The 27395-nt window shown below is 38.1% G+C and overlaps 1 protein-coding gene across 2 annotated transcripts in view; it reads left to right on the plus strand.

The window, feature by feature from the left end:
• Positions 1–27395, plus strand: part of PDGFD (platelet derived growth factor D) — a 229713-nt gene that overhangs the window by 196350 nt on the left and 5968 nt on the right. For both annotated transcript variants that reach the window (XM_063092827.1, XM_063092828.1), the window contains exons 4-6: positions 3379–3441; positions 7605–7803; positions 21226–21440. In XM_063092827.1, coding sequence (XP_062948897.1) covers positions 3379–3441; positions 7605–7803; positions 21226–21440 — 477 coding nt within the window. The remainder of the gene's footprint in view (positions 1–3378; positions 3442–7604; positions 7804–21225; positions 21441–27395) is intronic.

Consider the following 27395-nt stretch of genomic DNA (forward strand, 5'->3'; position numbering starts at 1 on the left):
GATAACCATAAATGCTTTAAAGAAAATTAAGCATGTTTTGTAGATAGAGTGGCCAAGGGTGGGGGTATTTTAAACAGAGCACCCAAAGATGTTCTCTAAAGATTTGATACTCAAGCAGAGAACTAAATGATGAGGAGCCAGCCATTGGAACGACTGGGGAAAGTGCGTCCAGGCAGAGGGAACAGCAGCAAAATAAACCTAAAAGGGAAAGGAGGTTAGAGTGTTAGCTGAAGGACTCTTCGAAGGCCAGTGTAGCAGGAGCAGGAAATGTAGGACATCAGATCAGAGAGAGACACCAGGAGATGAGGTCACAGAGGCAAGCATTGTTCAGATCTTATAAGGCCAGGTCATAAGTACAATGGAAAGCTATTGGAGGATTTTAAGCAAAAGACAGAAGTGATTTGATTTACTATTTAAAAAGGTAATTCTGGCTGCCATGTGGAATGTGAACTCTAGGGCGAATGCTAACAGGCAGCTGGGAGACTTGCCAGTGGTATCTGGTATCTTGGACTTGGGAGGTTATGGTGAAGAGAAGAGAAATGATCATACCGAGAATATATTTAGAATTAAAATCACAATGTTCTTCCCTGTGCTGAGATTCTCCTTTCAGAGCTAAAACCTTGAAGGTTTTATTTTCATAAGGGATATCTTTCCCATTGATAAGCTCATTTTAAATATGTCATTTCTAAATAATGGCAAACTTTTGAAGTAACATAAAAGAAAGCTGGCTTCTTTTCAATGTCTAATATTCATGTTGCTAAGAAAAGATAAAGTTACATTTTATCTGGAATTTAATGAAATCCTTTATCATGTGATCCTATTCAAGTTTCTGACGGGAATCCTATAGCCCCAATAGTGAAGAGCTAAAAGTTCTTTGTGTAACATTTGTCTAGGTGCTGGTGCTCAGAAGGCCCCTTGTACTTAAAAAAGCTTCACAAAGTATGTTTACCATGTGTCTATGCAAGCAAACGAACTGAAGTCACAGAATTTAGTAAGTTTAGATCTCAAATCTAAGTAACTACGAATACTTAAAAGATGTCCTCATGGAACCTTCCACCAATACTCTACCTTAAGCCCTTCCTGCAGTTGTATTGACTCCCCTTTGGATGCGGTTCGGTCTTTTTTTCCCCCAGGCACACATTATGCAAGCCAGCTGTAATGATGTGAAAGACCACCACACAGTTTCTACTTAGGAATGAGACCTGAGGGTCCTCGCTTTGCCAGAAGATGGCTACCTGGCACAGAGCCCACCATTTCTCTCTCTGAGAACTGGTTTTCTTAATGTTAAAAGGAGATTGGACTAGATAATCCTAAAACTATTGCCAAGATTTTAAAACTCTTTGTTGATTTTCACATGTGGTCAACATAATCCATTGCTTTAATAGCCATTTTTGTGTTGAAAATTCCCAAATCTGTATCTCAAGTTGAAGTATCTCTCATGAGGACCATTCTTCCTCCTGAACATCTCTACCTGTGTATTGTGTAGGCACCTCAAGCATGTTACATCCAAGATGACTCGTTAACTTTCTCCAGTAACCGGTAACTGACTCCTTTTTTGGTATACTTTCCTCGCATGGTCTGAGCATCTCTCCCCCTTTAACTCTACTAATACACCTTTCTTGCAAGTAATAATGTTCTTATCTTTCAAGACTCCACTCAAGTTAGCTTCTGATACGAAATTTTTGCAAGCTCACTAATTCTCCAGGAACAATCGTCTCCTCACTGCTATGGTATGCTGATTAGACTGGTTATCAGAGCACCCACAGGAGTTTTTTGCACCTGTCTATTACATGTTTACATTTTGAACTTTTCAAGAGCAGGGATAGTTTCTTATTTCCTCAGGATCCTACCTCAAACTTAGAATGTATTACATTCATATTGAATGAACGAGTGAAAATGAAAATTCTATGATCTGCAGATTGCTGATGTCATTATCCTACCTGGCATATGTCATCCCACCAATGGTCTCGTCAAGACATGGAGAAGCCACTGGCTCTCTTGCCTCTTGCCCACGTTCACCTGCTTATGAATTCTCTCTATATAAATGCCAGCCTTCATTTGTTTGCACACATCCTTCTGCTGTGGGAATTCAATGTCTGTTTCATGTATGTTCTGTTTTGCAGAGTGCAGAGACCACATTTTCTGTTTCTTTCCTATCTTCTCTGAGGTTGAAGTTAGAATAATGATGTCTAGTCCATTTTTAATGTATGTTCATTTCTTGAGCCCCACATTTGACTCAGTTCTCTCTTGGTAAACAGCTGAAATTTTCTTCAACACAGGCATTCATATATAAACCAATCTCATCGTGAGCAATTAACAGGAGCACCTCCAGCTCCTCAAAATGTTAATCAAATTTAGACCCGATACTTAGCTCTCATTCAGTAAGTATACTTGGGTAAATAAGCTGTCAGTCTTGAGTGGCTGAATATTTCCCAGCGTCATCTCAAAATACCTCTCACTCCCTGGTTAGGCTGGAAGAAATTCACCAAGGTGATTTATTTTTGCAGGGTCAAGAAGCCACCTGACATGTAAAAATGGTAGAATCAGCTTTCCTTCCCGTTATATTTTTTAAACTTACTGGTGCTGGAGTAATTAACATAAAAGTCACATACAAATGGGAAACAATTTTACGAGAAGTCTCTTTTTGTGAGGTCCATTGCTATCACAAATCCTTTCAGGTTTGTATGAGATAACTGGCTTTCTCAGCTCTGCCTTTACTTTCTTCCTCAAGTGGGCAGTACTTTGTCATTCCCAGCGATTTTCTTCCCCGTCATTCTTTCTTCCTGACGTTTCTTGATAGAGTCAGGAACAGCCCTTTGAAAGTTAAGTTTAGCTTTGAAAAGATCACTGATAGAGTGGGCTAGCTCAGCAGGCAAGATTGAACATGATGTAGAACCTAGTTTAAACCAAATGAACATCAATAATAAAAATATCATTACTCTTTATTAATTTTTATTAATTTATTAAGTGCCAGTTATAATTATGTGATTAATGCATTCAGTTCTCAGAACAACCCTGTAATGTAAGCTTTCCATCCAGCCTTTGCAGATGAGGAAGGGGAGGATTGGAGAGATTAAGTCAGTTGCCTGGGGTCTCATAGCTAGTACATGGCTGAGTTAAAATTTGAACTCCTGTCTGCACATTTCCCATTTCATCAGTGCTTACGAGAAAATGTTAATGCAGCTGTCCAAGTCTGGAAAGAGAAGGGTTCTTGAGGAGAGGTGCTTAAGACAAATGAAGACCTGCTCAGCAGGAATACAGTCCTATTTCTGTTGTCACTTAGTTGGAAGATTTAGAAGGCTGAGATGTGGAAACTGTGCACTTAATGAATTGAACAGAGGTTTGACTGACTCACATGGATGTTTCTTTGCCTTTTAGGAAGATTTCCAACCGGCAGCAGACTCAGAAACCAACTGGGAATCAGTGACAAGCTCTATCTCAGTAAGTAATTTATTACTCTGTTGCCAGGGGAAGAAATTGATGGAATAGCTAAGGTCAACCCCAGAAGGACTTCAGCTACGTTAAGGACCTGTGGCTTGAGCAAAAGCTGGATCTCAGCAGAATGTGTTCCATCATTTCATTCAGGTTACCGTGGGTTATGTCAGACACACTTTTTTCCTCTCTTTCAGAAAAGTTTCCAGGAATTACAGTATACTATTGTAGGAACTCAGGATAGACACTGATTTAAATATTCATCAGTCTCAAAGCAGAGCATTCCAATAAGAGGACTGTCCAGACATGTCAAACGTAGCAAACTTGTCCATGGCCCATGCTCAAGTGGGGAATTTCGAAATAGCTTTTTGAATATTCCAGGAGAAGCTGTTAACCTTTGCGTTTTCAAGGGTCTTTTCAGACTTGAAAAATCCCAATGTTTACAGTAAGATAACTTAAGTGAAAATCAGGCATGTATTCTATTTGACTTGGATATAAAACATAACTCACCCTGAAGCTGTAACATGGTTCATGCCCCAATTTTTTCTCCAAATTTAGTCACTGCTCAGTATTTTGTCTCCTTATTTACTTTGCACAGAAAGAGCAGACCTTCTTTTCACCAATCCTATGCGTGGCACTTGTGTAGTGAGAAAATACACGATAACAAATGCAGCTGTTCATAAAAAGGTCAACAGCATGGAGAATGCTTGTCCACGGTTCTAAAGTGGGTCTGTGTGGCTGAATCAGAGTTGAATTTTTTTTCCAACAGTGATATGCTATCTTTTGCTTTCTGGGAGATTTTTTTTTTTTTTAATTCCCTCTTATGGCAGGATTTCTTCAGCTTTGGATTCTGTGACTATTTAATTCACCTCGTATATTGCTGGACTAAAAAATCATCTGATCAAGAGATCGGTGAGGTTTCTGATGGTAATATTGAGTGCTTAGTTTGTTTTTGACAGTGCAGAATGCATGCTGTGAACCTAGCTCAGGGTAGGCAATCATTCTTAGTTCAGTGAAAATTAAAATAAGGCAGGTAATACTGAGGAGCTGATCAGGCTAAGCAGGAGGGTTGGGCAGTTAACAGCCCAAGGCTGAGGACTCAAGGTGGCTGCCAACCGCAGATTTTGCAACCAAGACTCAGTGTGCTATTCCTGTCAAGGGATCCTCCAGCTTCTCAAACACATATACATGAGAGCTGTCCAATCCTTCCTGCCCCACATGCAGAATTACAAGCCTGGAAGGACTTTTAGTTAATTAAATATAATCCATGTCCATTAAAAGAGAGGGATATCCCGTTCATTTGGAGTATCTGAGGAAGTTCGGTCCTGGGTCCATATCCTCTAGAAACTCTTCTGGTTTGAGTTCCAAGTCAAGATACTGCTTAGCACTCTTAGAAGATCAGGGCAACTTAGCTCCTTTTTTCAGTATTCGGTTTTTCAAGAACCTTCTAGAGTAGGAGCAATGGCCACTGGACCTACCATTACCTTCTGTATAAACCATACTTTGTTTTTGTTGAAAGCAACTTACAGTTTTCAGATAATTTTTTACAAATCATTATCATCTTAAAGTAATTTAGTTAACTTTAGAACTGATTTCTATAAATACACAAGAGTACTTCAAAAAGTTCTTGAAAGATTCACTTTATCTTTTAATTCTATTTTTCCACGAACTTTTTGAAGTATCCTCATATAACAAAAGCTGAATGAGATCATATTTCTAATGCAGCTGAAGTAGGCACACCCAATTAGTTCTTTCTGTCAGAAATAATTTTTAAATATTACCTCAGAAACAAAAATGTTCTCGTGGGTTTATTTTGTCAACTAATCACTCATAAATATTTTCTTAACCATCACCGCTGTTCTGCCAAATGCCCTAAGTAAAATCTTGAAAACAGCAGTAAGGACATACATAAGGACAGTTTTACATTTTACCTGTGGTTTGAATTTGCTCTTCGCCTGAGGTTAGAAGAGATTAGATTTCCCCCTCTCCCTCAGGGACTGAGAGCCTCCCACAGGTTTCTCTTGGCGAGCTATCTGGGAACACTACACTGTAGGCACTATTAGGTGCCACTCCAGAAAATTCCTTGCAGCCACTTTTCCCAGAGCTATCACAAGAAGCTTCCACTTGTGTAGGAATGCTTGATCGATATCCTTGCTTTTATTTCAAAAAAGAAGGAAGCATTTTAATTTCAAGGCTTTTATATGCTGCCATGCTCCTAACTTGGGTCAGCTCATTTTGATTTTCTGGATCTTAGACCTGCACTCTTATGATATCAGACTAATTATAAATCATCTGGTGAAAATAAGCCTAGTAGACTATATAGAGCCAGATGATATAAGTTGAATGAGGATTTGAAATTATACTACTGAATTATAAGTATTATCTACCCTTAGCATGTGATACCCAGAATGATGGGAAAGACAGAAATTATGTGCTTCGGGTAGGGGTTAGCTCACATCAGATACAAACACTCACGCACACACACATACACACACACACCTAGATTAAAGAGCTGGCCTATCAAAAACAGAAGGAACAAATATGGTTGCACCTAGTTTGGATCCATATCCTATCAAGGAGATGACTGTAGAGCTTGTCTTTAACATGGCTTGAACTATTCACAAATCCCTAGACTGTTCAGTAACGTACTCAACATGACAGAGACCATGCCAGATAACTGAGTGTATTACCTGGATACACCTGTGCAGAATATAGAGTGAACTCATTAGGAGGTAATGCAAGTAGCATGGTGGGAAAAGTCTGGTCCAGGATGAGGATGTCTACTTATTCTGCAAGAGCTGACTGAAAATTAGGTGAATGGTTTCTCTAAATGAATAAAGAATAAATAAAAATTTAAGAAGAGCCTGACCCATTCTCCAATTTATCTCATGTCTCCCATCCTCCGTTCCAACTCCCATCTTCCCCCCACTCCTTTTCCCTTACAGGGCATATTTGAAACTGCTCTTGAGTTACACCAATGGTAGATGAATGCTTTCATACCCCTTAATTTTGCTAAAGAGGGACCATTCCTCTGAGAGCAGGTGATCATCGAATGGCTTACTGACCTTTGGACCTTGGTTGTTTAGAAGAGAAAACATGAAAACATTACCTGAGAGTGAGGATATAAACTGTGGGCTTTGCTGCCTAAGAATCTGTAGCACATATTATTTCTCCATAGGATACTGCAGTTAAGTTTCAGGAAAGCAAGTTTTCATTAATTTTCATTTTCCCTTAGTGATAAGAGATATTCACCCTTGGGGGAGCTTATTTGTTTGGCAATTTCTTTAAAGACATTCAGAAATCATTTGAGGCTGTGTGCTCTCTATTTCCTTGTTAATGGGTCATGAATTTTTACAGAGATGTTTGAATCATGGTTCATTTACCTCTAGATTGTACAAGGGTTAGTGAAGTAAGTGGTTAGAAATCTTGTGTGGGGATGCATTCCATGGCCAAATACAAAATCCTTTCCAGACTTACAGTGATGTTGGCTTTCTCATTTAAAGAGTATTTTCCAAGAATGTTTTAATTGCAACCGGGATCACCAGCAAGCTGCAGCACTTTTTTAATATGCTTCCCATATGAATCTTCCACACTGAAGTCAAGAGAGCCAGTTTTATGGCTAATTATCCTTGTTAACAGTAAATAAATTGGTTAAAGTGCCAAATTTTCTCAAAATGTCTCTAGAGCAGACTCAAATACTGCTCACACATCATCTGCAATGCTAGATGACATGTAAAAGGGAGATACAGAACCTAAATGTGGGAGAATGGAATGAATGATCAAAATTTACATGGAAGGAGTTTGGAATTTTAATTCTCACCATTATTTGTTGATATATGGATAATTCAGGACCTTGAACCAAGAAACTGGATGAACTAATTTTGATATTTCCATCTAGCCTGTATCTTTTTACGTGATTATAGCTTATATGAACCAGTAGTTTTAGGATCTACTTGGCTTTGATTGCAAAAAAGTGAAGGACCTTTACCAATTAATTGTTTTTATTTAAGAATATGGCAAGACATCGGCAGAGTGCTTTTACCTGATATTTAGACATATGATGTCTTATAGTCAGAGCCTGTTTGTCTTCCTTCCATATAGTTGTGTGGCTGCTGTATTTTATAGCAATGGACTTTTTCTGAGTATGTCACTATGCTATATGTCACTTTTAGGAGGTAGCCTATCACTCTCTATCAGTAACGGATCCCAATCTCACGGCGGATGCTCTGGACAAAACAATTGCAGAATTTGATACCGTGGAAGATCTGCTCAAGCACTTCCACCCAGATTCATGGCAAGAAGATCTGGAGAATTTGTATCTGGACACGGCTCACCATCGAGGCAGGTCATACCATGACCGGAAGTCAAAAGGTAAGAAACAGAGGCCCGGGGGTTCTTCATAACCAGACAGGAGTGTTAATAGCAATAATAAGTAAAAACTAGCCATGCAACATATTTAATTCACTTAAATCAGATGATTACTATCAGTCTGTTATCACTTATTTATTTCACAGCACTTTCAAATGAAGTTCTATGTTTTGTCCGACCTGTGTTATTTGGATGGGACTAAGAAAGGTTTGATCTAGTCACAGATATGTCATAGTTTGGAGCTCAAAGAATGCTTGTGAAATCATCTGGACCAGCTTCTTGCTTCTAGACAAGTAAGGCATGATTAGCCCAAATTTTGCAGAGGAGATAACCAAAGTCAAGGGAGGTAAATAATTTGCCAAAGGCTGCGTGACTAGTTAGCAATGAAGAAGAAACGAGAGCCATGGTCTCTTCTCTACAATGACAGTGCTTCTGTAATAGTCTACCATGACTCTCTGAGATATGAGGGTTGGTTTAGTCTAGGACTGTCAATGTTGGCAGGAGATGCTCCTGTTAAAGCAACAGCCAGCATCCTATTGGAAGATTTCAACTCTACCCACTTGATGTCCATTCTTCAATTTTTTTTAAATTTTATCATTACACAATGTAAACATTTTTTGTGGCCCTTTACCAATATCTCCCTAACTCCCCTTCCCCCTCTCCCTTTCAAAAATTTTTTTATCAGGATCTACTGTGTACTCGTTACCTGGGTGATTCAGGTGCTTATGATATAAATGTCCCAAGGGAGAGGAAAAGAAGGTCTGGGATAGTTTGGAGGTGTGTGAGAGCACATCTCAATTGGATGTTTCAGGAAAGCACAATGAGGGGAGAAGACAGAGGAACATTCAGGCAGAGAGAATATCATGACTTAAAACAATAGTACTTAAAGTATAAATATCCATATCTGAGTGATATGATCTTAGGATGAAAATGTTTATTGGAATGTGAGACTCAAATTAATAGAGAAATAACATGTAATGACCTCCTGTTGAATCAAACTCTAATTTCTAGTCTGTCATATCCTTGCTTCATTTGATAAGTTTTATCATTAAAATTTTCACTAAAAAGTCTTATAAGGCTGAGCTTGTATCATAGATGCGAAGATATTTAGCTATGAGAGGGCTTATTTCCTACACTTTATAATATCAAGGATATTTTTAAGAACTGTGAACCTGGACTGCTTTAGTACAACCAGTTAGAACATTTAGGCCAGGGGCTGGCTGGTTACCTCAGTTGCTTAGAGTGTGGTGCTGATAACACCAAGGACCAAGGTTTGATCTCTGTATCTACCAGCTGCAAAAAAAAAAAAAAAAGAAAGAAAAGAAAAAATTGGATCCAAAGTGACTAATTAGGTAACTCCTGCATGGGCATTCTGCTTATGGCCTAGGTTATAAATCTTATAAACCTAAAATACACAGCTAAGAGGAGAAAAAGAAGTCACTGCTGGCCCTGATGTTACAGAGATATGCCATATACATATCACTGTATGAGTAACTCTCAAACTGAATCTCCCCAGGGATCAGATTGGATCCAATTCCAAGAAGAAATTGCTTTTCTGTGTGGTGTTCCTGTATTTGGATCTCTACTAGGTCAACCTGAGGGAAAGTAAAATAGTAACATGTTTTAAAAATTCTAGAAGAAATATTAAAAATGGTTTTGGAGAAAGAAGCAATAAAGTCTGACTCTGTCTTCAAACATGTTAACCACTACAGCTATTCAACTGGTAGCCCTACTTGGCACCTCATTTCTGCAAATATTAAAATTTAGAAATCACCTAAATCCATTACCTTTTTTTTTTTTTTCCCCAAAAAGCTATGTTGAGTTGGAGGCAGGAGGCCTGGATTCAAATCCTAATCCTGCCATTTACAATGTTGCAATTTTTTCAGTAAGTCACCAACGCTTCCTAAGTCTGGTTCCTCATTGGCAATGTGTGTATAATATTACTTACTTCTGGGGACTGTTTGTGGTGCCATTAAGAGCGCCTGGCACATAATACTTGTTGGAGAATTATTAGCTAGCTCTAGCTACTTAGATATTTGAAATATGCTTGCATCATTTCCTTGGGGAAGGCTTTCTTGTCCCTTGTCCTCTTCCTGTGATACTCCCCCTCCCCAGGCAAAATTAGGAGTACCTGGGATACCACAGCACTTTATGTGTCCTAGTACTGCACAGTTATTGTACTTTTGTGTGTGTGCGTGCAATCCCAAGACTTCCTATGGGTCTCAATATGGGGTGTATATTAAATCACCTGAGGTGCTTTAAAAAACTACAGATGCCTAATCCCACCGCAGACACATGGATCCAGAATCTCTGGATGGCAGGGCTAGGGTATTGATGTCCTACGGCTCCTGAAAGATCCATCCTTAGAGTCAGCCACGGTTGAGAGCCACTGTTTTAGAGATTGTTCATCTTATATCTCTAGCACTTGACTCAATATCTGGTTTTGATGCTCAATAATGTTTGTAGAATTGAAGATATTAATAATCCAGCACTAGTATATTTCTACCATTTACGGAAACCCACCCCATAGACTAAGGAGTGTAGCTTTATTAAGAATGCCTTTGGATACTGAAATCACCTTGCAAGAGCATTCGAGACCACATTCTACTTGATGTTTGTGAGAGAAAACATCATCTCTCTCCCCTGTTGGCTTAGGTTCCATTTCTTAATCTCTTGTTTAAAATGACCGTAAGGCAGCCTTGTACCATTTCATTTAATCCCGCCAAGTCACCACCATCTCTGCATTTGTATAAATGTGCTGATTTAATTGTTTATCATTCCACTGATGTTGAACCACCTCCATGCATCACAAAAGCAAGGGAAGTCAGGTTTAGTATTTCAGCTGGTATTTTCCGCTCTTAGAATTTAAAAATACAAATTCATGGCTTGTATCCTGATGTATGAGGAAGGAGCAGTGAATAAAAGATTAAAAAAATTAAAATAGTTACAAATCATGGGAGTTCTCTAGGTGTCAGATAAAACATGAACTTTTTAAGATCTCCAGAAAAGTTTCCTACTATCAATATAATAGTTTCTTAGTGCTGTTGTGCAGAAGCAAGTTTGTCATCTATGAATATCTATTGAGCATCTGTTCTTCTGATTTGCTCAAACTGATCAAAAGTGGCAATTTTCATGATTCTGAAGAGCAGGATTTTGAAGAGATGACACTTGAATGTGAATATACAAAACACACAGTTTTATAAACTCTAAAATATAACCCAAACGCACTGGGTGAAGAACTTATGTAGTGAAGCAGAAAAAGATCATATTTTTAAATTAAATTTTACGTTTTGTTTCTCCATTTTATTTAGTAGAAGGGAGGTTAGGTGATAGTGAGTTTTACTTCTCTTCAAAAAGAGGATTGAAAATGAGAAGCAAGAGGACAGTAAAAGTTTGGGGAGAAAAGGGAGAGAGACAAAAAACATTGCCCAGTATTGAAAAGCCAGAACTCCAACACATAAGATCTACTTTTTGAAAAAAAAAAGTCTCAAGTTCAAACTTGTCTGTAAAAGCTTCTGGACTGAAGATAATGTAACAAGTTAATATATCCAACTTTCAGTTTCCTAGAGGGTAATGGGGAAAAGGGTGGCATGTATAGATAACTGCAGTTCCAAAACCCAATTTTGCCAATAATTTCAGCCTCATGCTTTCAAACTCAAAGCTGTCCAACAGTTAAAAAAAATGTTCAGGTTGCATTTGCTTTTTTCGATGGGCATGCTAATGAGTATAGCAAATATGCACAAAATTAGGTAAAATATGAGTGTTCTTACTGTAAGCTACATAATTACTACCTAAATCATTATATGACCATTGTAGTTTAACTAAAACTAAACTATGATTTATTTAAAAGATGTACCTATGAAATTAGGGGCAGTGTATATGTATTGAAGTTTATAGCATAAAATTCAACATTTCTAAATTAAGAAATTATCAGCCCTGAGCTCTACTAGACTGGACAGTAACTGAGAGGTGATTAATGGAGATTAACAATGTTAAGTGGGATCTGTTCTTTTGCTGATTCCAGGAAAGCTTGTCTTTCCAAAATGATAGCATATTTTCCATAGAAAAATCTAACACATAATGGAAAGAGGAGAAGGCTGTTTTCGTAATTGTTGTGGTTAAAATATGAACAGAATTTGGGGGGCACTCTAAATTAGTAGTTTTGAACTATTAATAAAAATACATTCTTCCCCAAAGAGTTATCATTTTTAGATACATATTCCGAAATTGACATGTACTCCTCTTTTTAAAAAAAAATTGTATTTTAATATTGAGTGCAGTGAATATCTTAATATTAATTCCAAATGATGGGGCTTGAAATGATTTTTACAGACTCTAAGTGGCTAAATGTTGTAACTCTGGAACAGATTCCAACCCATTTCCAAGGATGTAATACCAATTCTGTGATGTTTTACATGACATTTTGCTGTAAGATCTAAAACACTTGACTCTGATTTGCAAAGTATGTATAGATAAATAACTGGCATAAGAAACAGGAACAAATGAAATAAATATATTTCATATCAAGATGTTTGAATTGGCTTTAGGTCAGAATAAGTTTAGGTCAGAATACATTTTATTTTTTAAAATTAATCATTTATTGCTATTTCTTTGTCATGTCACTGCATGCTACCCAGGGGGATATTTGCTTTTTCAAAAATGATTTAGAATGTAGGAAATAATTTTAGAGTGTATTAAGACATAAACATATTTTAGAAACTGAGTGCTTGCAACTTTATCTATCTACGTATTTGATGCATGGGTGAGAATTTGCAAAAAGCTTTTGGCTGACTCCAGTGATGAATCAGATAAGTCAGTCTTGAGATATCAGCCCTCTATAATTGCTTCCCTATAAGTTAAGCAAATAAAGATACTAGGGACATAAAATCAAAATGAATTTATTTTTCTAATTTCTATTATTGAAAGAAGGTTACCTTCATCGGTTTTACTGAACCATGTGGCATACATCAAGCAAAAGTTTTGTTCATCAATATTAAAATTGTTTACCAAAAACATGTATAGAAATAGAATAAAAGAAAAAAGAGTGTTGTAAAAAGAACATGGACTTTGGCATCAAGCAAATTTGTGGTAAAATTGTAACTCAAATCCTGCATTAGGGTGAAACAAAAATGTGTGATTCCAATGCTGCTGTTAAATTTAAAGCAGAATGGGCATCAGCCCCAGAGGTTTCAATATGACGGTCAAGGGTTCACATCTTACAGACAGTGTTTTGTCAGTCTTATGCAGACATTGAGAACGTGATGACATGCAAATTTCAATTGGGTGGCTTATGAGCCTATTTCCATTTTGTCTTATGATTAAATAATAGCAGAGTATCTAACACCTGGTGGGCCCTCAACAAATGATCGCTACCATTATTACTTGAATTGCTGAACAAACTCTATGCGGAACTAAGGTATTTCTATGAACTCCTCTGCTCTCTTCCCTGTAAGGCTCTGAGATAATCATCAATAATCTGGAGTGCCTCATCCCATAGTATCCAAATATTGTCATTTTTAAGTATCTGTATAATCAGTTCACTCATTAAAATTTACAAAATAATCACCAAGTAGTAAACTTTTCTGTGATACTGTTTACCCAGAAACTTCCTGGCACCATTTGTTTGTTGGATGTTTTCTCTGCTGAGCTTTTTTTTAGACTTTAGCCACTGTTTATGACCCATATGATTTGTAAATATCTAGATTTTCCACTTACTCAGCTTGTCAGCAAGCATTAATAAAAGCCATATTGTTCTTTATCAAGGGCACAGACATAAAACGTTTAACGGAAATCTCAGCAGAGGGACAAGGACCTTGTTTTTCCTCCTAGTGCCAGTGCTGCCTCTGGTTTTCTCCAAGATGGGGCTGTCCATCTTTGTGGGTATTCTAACCCTACTCTCATCATCAAAGTTATTCCTCAGATCTAGGCGTATCATTCAAGCAGATCAATAGAAAAAAATCCATTTAGCGATGGAAAGCCATATGTAATTTTTAGTGTCTGGCTAAAGAAATGTGCATTTTTCCATTGCAATCACTCTTGCTAAAGATAAACATGTGCTTTTTGTTTTCTGTGCCCACCGTTTTTTTCTGTGAAGCATTGGGAAACCATTACAGTATCCTTTCTCTCTGTACCCCACTCAACTTAAGGAGACACTGCACTGTTCCTAGAGCACACGCTTATGCAGGAACCACTGGTGCTGAGATAGCTGGCTCATTAAGCATCTTTACCCACAACGGGTGTCATTAAATCCCATGAAATTAAACTGAACACACATGATCATTGCTTTCTGATACTTAGATCACAGTAGGCATGACCTTCCTTTCCTTAGTGATCACCGATTGCAGAAACTCAGATACTTCTGCTTCTAGATGATTCTGTTCTTAACCCTACCTCACTGACCTGTTTTATTCACTTCAGCAATATTGTGGGGCATACCTACGGAGAGCTAAGATACGGATCTGTGCTTCAAACACTCTAACCGCATTCAATCTTAACAAATTTCTTGGCAGGACAGTACTGTTATTCCCAGTTTACATAGTAAAAGAAACAAATTCAGAAAGGTTCTGTGACAGCTAGAAAGTAGAGAGCTGTGACATGCACCTGGCTTTGTTGGCTACAAAGCCCACTCTGGAGGGAACTCAATGGCATTTAAAGCTTAGAGACTCACAGTTGAGTAAAAAAGAGACATGTAAAGACCTCCTTGATTCTTATTCACCTCCTAACTTATTTTCTTGTCTTTTTTTCGGTAGATGTACTTCATATATCCCCCCAGGTCATAAGTCCCTAGGATTCGGAGAATCGCCTGATGATAGTGTCAATTGCTTTCATGCCTAATTCAATGCCTTCCACATATTCATTCGGTCATCCGTTGATTTTCCAGCACGTATTTGTTGAATGTCTACTATCTGACCAGTGATGTTAGGCAGGTCACTTAACTCCCCTTCATCATGGTTTCCACGTCTATCAAATGGGAATAGTAGTATCTAAGATGAGGGTTTGTTATGAGAATTATAATGAGACTTGAAACATTGTGAAAACATCTCACACGGTGCTGGGCACATAGTAGGTGCTCAGCAAATTTTCAGTCACTCACTGCTTCACAATGTTTTTAAACTTCAAAAGTTGGAAATTCTCTGACAGAGAACCTTTTTCTGTGATTTAGGTTAATTTTTATAAATACAAGTGATAAACATTTCCATCTTTAGATGTTAAACCTACAAACGTATTTATGAAACTGAATGTATTTCAATATTTCAAGTTTAAAATATCCCAATATTTCCTCATTAAAAATTATAAGACAATTGTTTTTTCCAGATTTATTTACATTTCCAATGTGGGGTTGAAATGTGAAAACAGTTTTCCCAGTTATGTGTTGATTTATAGAAGAGGGAAATCTAAAACCACAGTGAGGTTATAATGTCCATAAAGACAAAGAACCTTCTCCTGGTGAATTGAACCTTGAAAAAGGCTGAGAGTCCCTGGTTGTTTGATATAATAATAATACAATTATGTATTCCCCTCACCATTCTCTATTTGGCAAAGAATATGTTCCTTAGCACCTTGACCTATGTGTCTGAGAGCCTGTCTTCTTGATGCCATGTCTACCCTGTGTGGCACTTCTCCTAGATTCCATGAGTCTTAGTGCCAATCATCTTCATGCATCATGGTTCATCTGTGTAGAGCTAGTTCTAGAACCCTAGTTTCTCATTTCTAGCCTAACACTTTTCCACTTCACCGCAATCCAGATTAGTCTTGAGATAAAAGCCAAACATGCGACATGTGAGGTGATAATCTATCCACTCCAGAACTGCTTCTCCCTTTCTTTATAAGAAAATTTCAATTAAAATAAAAGTTAAATAGGAAAAATAGTTTATTTGATTCATTCAGCTAGTAGTTATTTAGGACCTATTTCTTGCAAAGAAAATCTGGCACAAAGATGATGATATTGTTTCCTTCAGCAGCACCATACTTCTAATTATTGAAATCAAATGGTTTTAGAAGAGATGGACTTAAAATGAGTTGCATTTGGTCCTTCCATATAGACGCAAAGCACTAGAAGAGGAGGGATAAAAAAAAGTGATTAACTCCCTGCTTCTAAGAACTTAGAGATCAGTGGAAGAGAAACACCTAAATACAGATGCTCCTTGACTTACAATGGGATTACATCCCTATAAATCCATCATCAATTGAAAATATCAATAAGTGGAAAATGCATTGAATAACTCTAACCTACCAAACATCATATCTTAGCCTAGCCTACCTAAAACATGCTCAGAATACTTACATTAGCCCACAGTTGGGCAAAATCATCTAACACAAATCCTGTTGTATAATAAAATGTTGAATATTTCATATAATTTACTGAATACTATACTGAAAGTGAAAAACAGAATTGTTTATGGATACTTAAGTACAGTTTCTAGTGAATACATATCTCCTTCCCACCATCATAAAGTTGAAAACTCTTTAAGTTGAACCATTAGAAGCCAGGAACCGTCTTTAAAAAAAACATAAAGCAAGGTCTATGAAGTAAGTGCTGTAATCAAGGGCAGAGGAATATGGTGAGTATACAGAGAAATGGTCAGAGAAGATGTAGGGTGAATGTGCTTTTTACCTGGGCCCTAGTAGATTAAAAAGATGTAGCAGGATGAAAGGACAGAGAGGCAAAACAGAGTGACAGAAGCATGGTATTTAAAAAGAGCATGGACCTGCTTCTAGTGCTCTCTTTTCTAATGCCACTGCCATGTGCCAACCATGCACTAACACATGGGCTGCTGCTGCATGCCTGCTAAAAGGCTTTATAAAGAATTTTAACATTATAAAGGCTAGATCTGGTTGTTATAAAAATGATTACTATCTTTAAGGACATGAGGAAATTTAATTGGACACTCTAGCACACTTGGTAAGATCACAAGAAAAAAGACTGATAACACATAGATCAGAATAGCGATTGATGAACGACCAGCACATTGAAAGCTGATGGATAGCTTGACTGACCAAAGGAAACCCTCCTCCTGAACAAAACAAGCTGTGAACTAAACATCCGTGGAGAGAAAAAAAAGTGCTTTCCCATATTCAAAGTGAAGAGATTATTGTCTTTCACAATGAATTTTTGTATTCACAAAAGAACACAGACTTGTTCTTATATACCTTGATTTTAACCTGGTGAGACCCATTTTGAACTGTCCTCCAGAACATATAACTTACATAAAATAATAAATATGCACCACTTTAAAAAAATAGACTTTTAAAATTTTATCTTAAGTTGATCACCACCTGTGCTGTGCTTGCCAAGTATGCGAAATATAATACTGTCTTTATCAGACCTATAGAAACTAGAATCTCTAGGATTCTAGCATTCATTCCCACTGAGGACAAATTATTGCTATCAATCCTCTGATAGGTTTTCATGACAAAGACTACAAGTAGGTGAAGGCAAGAAGGGGTTCAAGGAGAAATGAAAACAAAATGAAGAGATTACATCAGCCAAGGTCACCTTGGCCCAAGTGAAAGGATGAAACTTACAGTGTTACAGTTCCAAAGAACAAAGTAGGCAATGTATAGTTGCCTGGTTTATTGGTCAGAGCATAGTATACTTTTCCAGTAGAACCCAATAGATGAATCAGTGTGTGCAGGAGCTCATGCTTGGGAATGTGTAATTGACAACATTTTGAAAATGACAGGTCAGTGCCTCTCCGTGCACCTAGGAAGCCAAGTCATTTAGACAGAAAGTGGTCTTCTGGTGGGAGGACTCCAACATGGCTTATAGAAGCTACTCTTCACATCCTCCTTCATATCTTCACACTGGGGCTCATGAATACAAAAGGCATGAAAAAGCCAGGATTCAAACCTCAGCTCTATCACTATGGACACTTTTTTTCTTAACTTCACAAAGGCTCGATTTTCTTAAATGTAAAAGAAAGGGTAATCATGAAATGTAATTTATAGCATTTATGAGGATTTCATGCAATCGTATATGTGAAGAACTTTTCAAATACCTGGAACTTAGTCTAGATAGCTAAGATCTCAAAGATTGGGCTGACTCCTTCCTTCTACACCTAAGCCCTAACCTATTAGAAACTGAACAAGGATGTACATTCATGTTCCCACCCCAGTGCTCAGATCCCAGAATTCTTATCCCAGCCCAAGAACCTCTGTGACTGGGCTGCACTCTGAAGCTGGGGCCGCAGAAGGAAGGGTGCTCCCCAGTGCACCCCAACGTCCTACACTAGGCCACTGCATCCAGACACTTTGACAACAATGGAGCCACCTCAGCCTTCCCAGAAGATTGTCAGTACAGTGCCCAAAAAAGTTAACCGACATCAAAGATCCGTGAAAAAGCAAGACCCAAATTCAAAAGGACAGCAAAAGAGGGATTACAACATTATGGACATCTGGGTGAAATAAAAGAAATTAGATTAAATTAATGGGCCTTTGAATTAAATTTGGAACATCCTTGCTCTCTGTAATGTTCAGCTATGGAGATTGATGCAAGAATGGAAAGGGCAGGCCCTGTGCCTGGACTTGTACCACTTGGCCTGTCTTCCTTCCAGAAATCTCACAGCAGCGTCCCCTTCCAACTAGAGCACTGGAAACTTTAACTGCTGCTCAGCCTCTGTCTGGCTCCCTGCTCTGCTGCACTGCCTAATCAGCCTTCTTTGACTGGAAACTCAATATCCCCTGCAGAAAGTCTCCGATCATGCTTTGAAGTTATTTGCATCCAGTCAGAAGAACCTTTTAGTTCTAGTTCTAAATTGAGTGCCTCGGTGGTTTCAATCCCCTGATAAGTAGGGCAGCTGGATTCTACAGCAGTCACACTGGGCCACAGTTCTTAGTCACATCAGTGAATTGATGCATAAAACTGACAGAATTATAAATCTCTTCATGGCGGGTAAGAACGGAAGTAACAGCTAGTCAGTAAAACAGTGACAGTGTGAGGAGTTTGGTTTCAAGGAGAAGAAGCCTAAGTGCTTTGTCCTGGTTTGTTCAGGGCACTTTGGGGTTTAGCTAAATTCCCATAGAGAAAGCACACTGTAATTTGGCTTGGATATCTCCTGGAGATAAGGTTGGAGCCATGCACCACCCAACACCAGCTCATCATCCTACAGGAGAACCTGTTACAGCCCTCGCAGTGAAGGTCTTCAGTCTTCAAATGGTTCCCTGTCATTCCCCTGTTCTGCTTGACGTGGCAGAGGCTATGGAACAAAACAGAGAAAGTCTTCAATTCCAGTTTTACCCTTTACTATTCAACTTGGGTAGATAAAACCCACCTGAAAAGGGTGAGGAACAACTAAATATAATCATATGTGTAAGATACCTAGCAGAAGGCTGAACTATAAAATAAAGACTCAGTAGTGTCACTTCCTTCCTGTCCCTCTCTGCCTTCCCACGCATCACAATCCCTTCCTGTTAATAGTACCTCTCTATTCCTCCATGTTAGACAAATCCATTCCCATGATCACAGGCAGCAGATTTGGCCCTCTGCAGCAGCCCTGTCCAAAGCCCAGTAATGCACAGGCCAGCTTCAGTATTTATCTCAAGGTGACACTTGTAATGGATGATTGCTGCACTTCTTAATCCATTTATGTAATCCTTCCTGCTTTGCTTGCAGTTATTTTCAGGGCTTTTGCCACAATAAAATGGTTCCTTTCCCAGGACAGAGTTCATTCAATTTAAATCTGGATTGATTATAGCTAAACTTATGACATGTCTTTACAAAGGAACTAAAAAACAGCAATAAATTATGCACAGTGATTATTTAGCACTTATTCAGTCCGCACAGTATCCTGGGCTCAGCATATAATAGTCAGGGATAAATCCTGCCCTTCAGAATCAAAGTACAGTTGCACATATGAAAAGCCACACAGGATAGGACACCAATCCAGTTGCCATTTAATTCTCTATTCAAGAGGTCATCTGGCCATATGGCTGTTCCCTTTCTTACCCTCAATGAAATTATCTGACTTCATGGGGGTAATGGTCTCTTGGCCCACACTGTGCCTTCTTTTCTATCACTTTCCCTTAGATGCATTTTACTGACATTGTCCTTAGCCTTTGACCTCTACCCCCAAAGACCACTCCTTACTGCTCCTCAAGCAGTTGTGAAGTATGACTAAGATGTTTATTGGGGCTGGAGTCCAGGACAGGCGCTGTGGTATCTGCCTGACATCAGTGGGATCCCTCCTCTGGTGACCTGGCTAGTGGACGAAGGAAGCACTCCAGGAAATGGTGGAACCTGTGCAGACAAAGGGACTTTCTTCTAACTTCATTCTTGTGAGAAGATATTTGCGTATGTGCACACCAGTCAGAAGTTTGGATGACAGATGGATGATTGGATGGATATTGAGAAAGCTTATTAAAATACTGTTTCTGTAACACAATAAAATGAATTTAATTCATGTAAATATTTGTGACCTAGATTTGAAAATGGTGTGATGCTCTTAATTCATAGAAGTCTCACTACCCATACCTCTTAACAATCATTTATTTATGTAGAGTAATGGCCAAAAGAGAAAAATAGAGAGGGAGAAAGACCTGATTTTTTTTTTTTTTTTTTTTTTTTTTAATTTTGACCCTTGGGCTTTAAAGAAAAACTTGTGGGAGGAGGAGAATCAAATGAGTCAAGATGAATAATAATAGCTAGCATTAATTGAGTGCCTGGCACACTGCATTTAGTCCTTCAAATATTTGCATGTTATAGATGAGGAAGCAGAGGTTCAGAACTGTTAAGTAACTTTCCAGCTAAAAGGAGGCAAAGCCATGATGTGAAGGCAGCTGCAGCCTGACTGCAGAACCCAAGTGCTTAACCACTATGCATACTGCCACCTAGGACCCCGTGCACAAATATGCACCATATTCACAACAACAAAAAATGCCATTTCCCACAACATTTTGGTTGACTTTGGAGTTAAAATGAAACTAAAACCTTTTTCTTCCTCACACTTACTTGTAAAATTTCACTGTCAAATATATTAGAGTGATTATCCCTCTAATGTGTCCTCAATATAATTCATATTATATCTAAGTAATGGCTTAGTGTCAGGATTTATTTAGAATCAAGAAGCAATTTTTTTTAAGATAAATACAATTATTTTAAATTGCCGAATGTTTCATTTTTTTTTTCTTGAGAACTTTTTTTTTTGGCATTAAGAAAAAGTGCAAGGAAATTTGAGCCAAGATAAAGATTTTAGCCAAGGTTCTTGCTTTGCTTTGTTTTTGTTTTCACTTTTGAAGGGCAGATAGGATCAAAAGAAAAATTAGGTTTTCTACCTTAGGTGCCCAGTAATTTAGATCTCAAGGACACGTTTAATCCCTGGGTTAAGGTTGTTCTCACAGAACCTTCCCACTCCATTCCCCAAAATTAATGCTGAGCTTTTTTGCCTACAGCTCTGTGTGGGCTTACACCATGTGTGTGTTTGCTTACAGTTGACCTGGACAGGCTCAATGATGACGTCAAGCGTTACAGTTGCACTCCCAGAAACTACTCCGTCAATTTAAGAGAAGAGCTAAGGCTGACCAATGTGGTCTTCTTCCCACGTTGCCTCCTCGTGCAGCGCTGTGGAGGAAATTGTGGCTGTGGAACAGTCAACTGGAAGTCCTGCACGTGCAATTCAGGAAAAACTGTAAAAAAGTATCATGAGGTATGTCATTCTCAAATTCATTGTTGCATTACTGCTCTTAGCCCTTTTTAGCTGCGTCAGTTACGTAATAGATAGGATACTGGAAGGCAGGGCCATTGCATACAGTTGTTTGGGTTGTTCACTGCATAAGAGCACCCAGCCAGGGGGATGACAGGGAGCTGAAATTCTGCTCATGCTAGGCTTGACAAGCCAAGTGTTCTGGTGAGAGGCTAATTCCATCCTGAAGAAGGGACCACTTTTTCTAATTCTCACAATACACAAGGTGGGTCAGCAACAGCCTTGTTAGAAGAGATAATCAGATGGCATGATACAGTTATTTCAGAGCTTACTTGGTCTACTTGCAGAAATATGATGGTATTAATTTACAGGATATGACCAGACAATCTAGGTTGTGATAAGAAAATGATGAGCCAACCTTAATTCAATTAAGTCCTTAAAAAAATTAAGAACAGTTAAAGACAGCAAAATATAAATCATCAGAAACTTTTTCATTTTCTAAATATGAAAGTATTTTTCTTTTGGAAATACTTCCCCCCCCCCCCCCGCCCTAAATACTATGGAGTGCCACCTGGGGAATCAGCTCTTGGATTATGCAAAAGTAAAAATAAATATAAAAGAACAAAAAATCTACCTATAATAGTAATAGCAAACCTTCATGAGCATTTACTGGGTGCCAGACACTATAGTAAGTACTCATTAGCTCACTTAGTAACTTGTCAGCAATGCTGTAGAGAGGTTGCTCTTTCTGTTCTCTTTTTATGTGTATGTAAACTGAGGCCTAGGATGATCAATAAGTTAACCAGTATGTCACAGTCAGCAAATCGCAGAGCCTAGACTTGAACGCCAATCAAATGGTTCCGGAGTCTATGTTCTTATCACTAGCAATACTGTGCTCTGTGCTCTCTCGATTTAAATATGGAGCACTTTATTGAGCATTAAAAAAAAAAAAAAAAAAAAAGGCAGTAGACTTAAGAGGAGTTAGAGCTGCTCCTGACGTTGATGGCAGCTTTAATTTCTTACTGATTGTGGGAGTATATGCAAATCACTAAAGTTTAGATACTAAGTTTTCACATATGGGAAATGAGACTAAGAAATTATATCAGATAACCCCTTCCAGAGTTGTTCTGGGGATCAAATAAAGTAATGCATACTAAATGCATTTTATAAAATGTGAAGCATCATACAGAAATATGTTTAAAAATATAAACTAAGATATGAAGCAAACATTATTGTTAGGAATTACTGTTTGAGTTGCTTTCCATCAATATCCACCAAAAGAAAAGAATAGTTCGTTCTCTCTAAATAAAAATCTCCAGCTTTGTAAAACTGGTTTTTTGGCATTTTTGATTGTTTCTTTTTTATCCTGAAAACAATACAACAGAAATAATAAATTAGGAGGTAGCTTCTGAGCTCAATGAAAACAGGCACATAATAACTGATATTTTCAACTTAGGAAATGTAGGAGCCTGTGCCACCATGACCATGCTTACCCTAGGCAGGGAAACACATTATTTTAGGCCCACATAGGACATATTTTCTTAGTCATAGAATTGCTTACTCCCCCCACCCCACTGTTTTCAAAGGGAAAAAATGTTCTCATGTCTAAAGAATGCTATCGTCTGTGCTCATTGTGTTTTATTTTTGTATGCACTGATGAACTCTAGATTGGGTGTTGTCCTTCACTTCTAAGAACCTGAATTTTGTAATGTTTAGTCATTCCCTGGAAATAAATACAGAATGCAATAATCTGGTTGGAGTTAAGATAATCTAGGAAGTGACAAGATCACGATCTACCTAGTAATAACTGAGGAAGAATATTTGAGTTCAGACCTTTGATGTATTTGTGAAGTGCCTTATTTTATCCTGACTCTTTGCTCAGAAGTTTCAGCTTGGTTTTTAAAATTGCTTATTGTGGAAATAAATGGCAGACTTAAACATACACCCAAAAGGACTCTTGCCTCCCAGACAGTTAACTTTGAAGAACTCTGCAAGGCCCAGCTACCCTTCTTCTCTTAGTTCCTTTCTCATCTCTGTACACAATAGCTGTTACCTGTAAGTTTCTGTTCACAATTAATGTCCAGAGGGGAAAACCCTTTGATCTCTTTGTCCGGTCACGTGAATGGGTCTAAATACTGGCATCCTTTTGAAACTGCACTCTCAAGCATCTCTTTAAAACTTGTGTCATAATATTTTTTACTTCTAGGACTCCGCAAAGTTCTGTACAAAATCACTCTGTCAAGTGCTGGACTATAGGACAAAACAGCTTCAATCACTCAGTCAGTAGCTGCACACCTGGAACAAACATTTTTGTCATATTTCTCCTCGACTCCTAAAATACCCTTGAAATGTGTCACAATTATCACTGTTGAGTGCCCAGTGGAAAATAGCAGAAGGCTTGTTCTGTTTCCACAAATGGGGGTTGCTTGAGCTTAGTCTCATTTAGGAAAAAATCCTAGTCCTTTATCCTATTCATTCTGCCTGTATTCCTACCTCTGAGAAATGAGAAAGCACTTTCTCCAGCTCACGGCTGCAACCAATGAGATGTGAAATGAGTTGCTAAGAGAGATGAGTACCCTTAAAGGGGTAACGAGAACTTGTCACATAGCAGGCCTATGTGATTCTCATCAAATATTTCAGTGTTTAATATTAAGGAATTAAAGTCTGAGAAATTAGAAAGATCCTCATGAAGTGAATAGCACTGCTTTTTTCATAGGTCATGCTGCTTCTCCTGTAAGGGTTTGAGCAGTCTTCACCATGCAATAAAATGTGACCATCTCTCTTATTTCCTGCTCTCAAAAGTTTGTAGGTCCCTGTTAAAGTATTTTTCTTCTTTCTTAACAATTGTCCCATGCCTCTTGGAATATAAAGGTGGAGGGGAGAAAAAAACATCTTTTCTTCTCTCCATCCTAGGTTCATAGCTGAGGCCACTATAACAAAAGACAGATTAACAACAGAAAAGCATGCAAATTTATTTAGTCTAAGTTTTATGGGACATGCAAGCCTTCACAAAGAAATTAAGACTGCCCCCCAAAAACAGTTCAACCTGAGTGTGTTTTTATAGTAGTTTTGATGAAGAGTGGATAGTCATGGAGAAATATGATAGGGCAAAGATAGTGAATCTAATAGTAACAAACTGGGAGACACTTAGCAAGGCTTGTTTGTTCAGATTCTTCTCTGTTGTTCCTTTGTCTTCAAAGGTAAGGATGCTCCTTACCTCTGGGAATAGGAAGGGCGTCTCTCTCATGAGGATCTTATATCCTGCTTCATGGGAAAGTCAGAAGATCCTTCCTAGGTTTTATGACCTACTTCAGAGGAGAAGGGCAGAGAGAAGATCAGAGTGACCTTCCTCCTCCTGCCATTTTCTCACATTCCTTCAGCCTAAAATATTTTGGGGTGGTGTGTCCTGAATCCCATCAAAGGATATAAAAGATATTTTTTGGTAGTGATTATTAAAAAGAGAAGGTTCCAGAAAATATATTGTGTAGATAATTAGTGGATACTCTAACTTCAGTTCTCTTTATCCCTTGATAATGCCTAATGAAAGAACCGAACATTCCCTACGAATATGGAGACCTTTTAAATTAATATTTACTGTTTTTCATCATTTGGTCCCCAGGCTATGTCCATTCAGTCAAAAGCTAAAAACCTAGGAAGCAGCAGAAAGAGGAAGTCCTTCCTCTCATGGTTTTTTCAAGATGCTGACGTAGCCACCTCCGTTCTCTGCTGTGATGGGAAAGTTGCAAATCTGCACTGTCCAATACGGTGGTCACTAGCAATGTGTGGCTATTGGGCCCTTGAAATGTGTGTAATGCAAATAGACATTGAATTTTTAATTTTATTTCATTTCATGTAATTGAAATGTAAATAGCCGCACACACCCAGTGGCTACCATATTGGACAGCACAACCCTAGACCCATCCCCGTTTCTGGCACATTTACAGCATCTAGAATCATTTCTGTCTCTGGCAAAACAAAGAAAAAGTTACTCTAGAGGATTCTTTTTATTTTAATGTAGAATTTTGTATTAAACATTTGCATTCCATTACAGTTTAAGAGTTAGGAGATGTAAGTAGGTATTTATATACGAAACATTAAATTAATTAGAATAATACAGTGTTGACCTTCAGACTTGAGCTAAAAAAATAGTACTTTTGGTTTTTACATGTTTTAAACATCTGTTATTGAAATGAATTTGCCTGAAATTGCAAATTGAGACCAAAGAGACAAAAAAAAAAAAAAAAAAAAAATTCAAGGAGTTTCTATTCTGTGGCAAAAGACGGTGAGTTTTGGGGTGATAACAAAAATCAGGAAAATCTATTTTCTATTATTTCTCTGGAAACAGCATTTCTAGAGCTTGTGGAGAGTCTCCCTGCCTCTTTCCCTTTCTCCACCTTTCAGTGAGACCATGAGTCAAGCCTTGCCTATGTTTTCCTGCTGAGAGAGAGGGCAATAAAGGAGCAAAATCAAAGGACTAGAAGAGAGAAGATTGGGGTTTCAGGTTCAGCTCTGCTACATGGGGAGGCAACCGGGGGCCCACTACTTAACGCTTCCCAGGGCCTCAGGTTTCCTCACTTAATCCCCACAATAACCTGCAATTTTGAATTCCCACGCAGCCCTGAAATGATATGATATCATTAACTTTATACTCTCTCCTACCCTCAAAATCTTTTCTTACTGAAATTGGGTAAGGAATATAAACAAATTGGTAGCTGAAATGCTAGGTAAATGCAAAAGAATAAAGAGATGATCTGGAACAATTAATGTTTATAGACTGCTTATGAAAAAGTAAATTCATTCATTTTTACAATGGTGATGATAACTGTGCTTCTTACCCCATGGGGATACTGGGTGAACAAAAGCATCTGAAGACGGTGAAGCACAGGACAGATGTGGATGTAATTATTTGAGAGATTGGTCTGGCTTTCTCGGTTCTGACTACCTTTCAGCCCTGATGACTCACTTACCAAGCGAATGGACTCTTCATTTATGCACTATAAAATGTGCACATCCTTTTTCTTCTCTAGCTTCACATCAGGCCTTCCTGCCAAAGCTTAGCAAACCTGTCATGAAGCAAGATGCTCGCCAGGCAGCCAAAGCCTATCTGTGTCACGAATGATTCCCAATGCTAATGTCATATTCTGAAATGTATTGCCCAGCCAGCCTCCCATGAAGTTTTCTGTAATGGGTAGGCTGGATATGTAGTCATTAAGCCTCTAAGGTGCTGTCAAAATTAAGTAACTATTTAGTTGTGTAAAAGTGGGACTGCAGCTAAATACACCCCGTGGTAACCCTAGTGTGCTCACAGAAAACTTCCATTAGAAGTGAATATCCACAGATGTCAAGGTTGCATTTTTAAAATTCATGAGCATTTTATATAAACCTCCACTGTAAGCCAGACTTTTGTCATCTTCAAACTTAACTTCTTAGCGTAACGCTGCTGAACTGTTTGTCATTTATGTCTTTCTTGTTGACTGCTGTGTCTTATGACTTGATATCAGTCTTTCTGTTGCAAAACTCAGCCTCTGCTGTGACTACTGCCTGCAAGTTGAGTAATTACGCAGGCAGAAAATAATATGTTTTGCCTTCTCAAAATATTTTTGCTCATAGTCACTTAGATTTCTGAATAATCCAATATCATCTCTTAAAAATGTTAACTCTGTTTTTCATAAAGTCTATAAGCATGAAAGAAGTCAAAATAAAAGCAAAAATAGAAAGCTTTTTTTTTTTTTTTTTTTTGCCTTAAGAAATGTGTGTGTGCTGAATAATTTCTGCTTAGAAGTTGGGTAGAATCTTAAATAAACTCTTAATGATTCAAGTTTATACAATGCATTTGTCCTGAAATATGTACTTGTATTCCTATGTCAGCCATTAATTTGAGAACCGTTACAAGGCCTTAACATTCTTTTTTAATGTTTCCAATAAATGAGAACCCAATTCAGCAGATAGCTTTTCTGC

This window comes from Cynocephalus volans, chromosome 4, assembly GCF_027409185.1.
Source record: "Cynocephalus volans isolate mCynVol1 chromosome 4, mCynVol1.pri, whole genome shotgun sequence".
NCBI classification, from domain to species: Eukaryota; Metazoa; Chordata; class Mammalia; order Dermoptera; family Cynocephalidae; genus Cynocephalus; species Cynocephalus volans.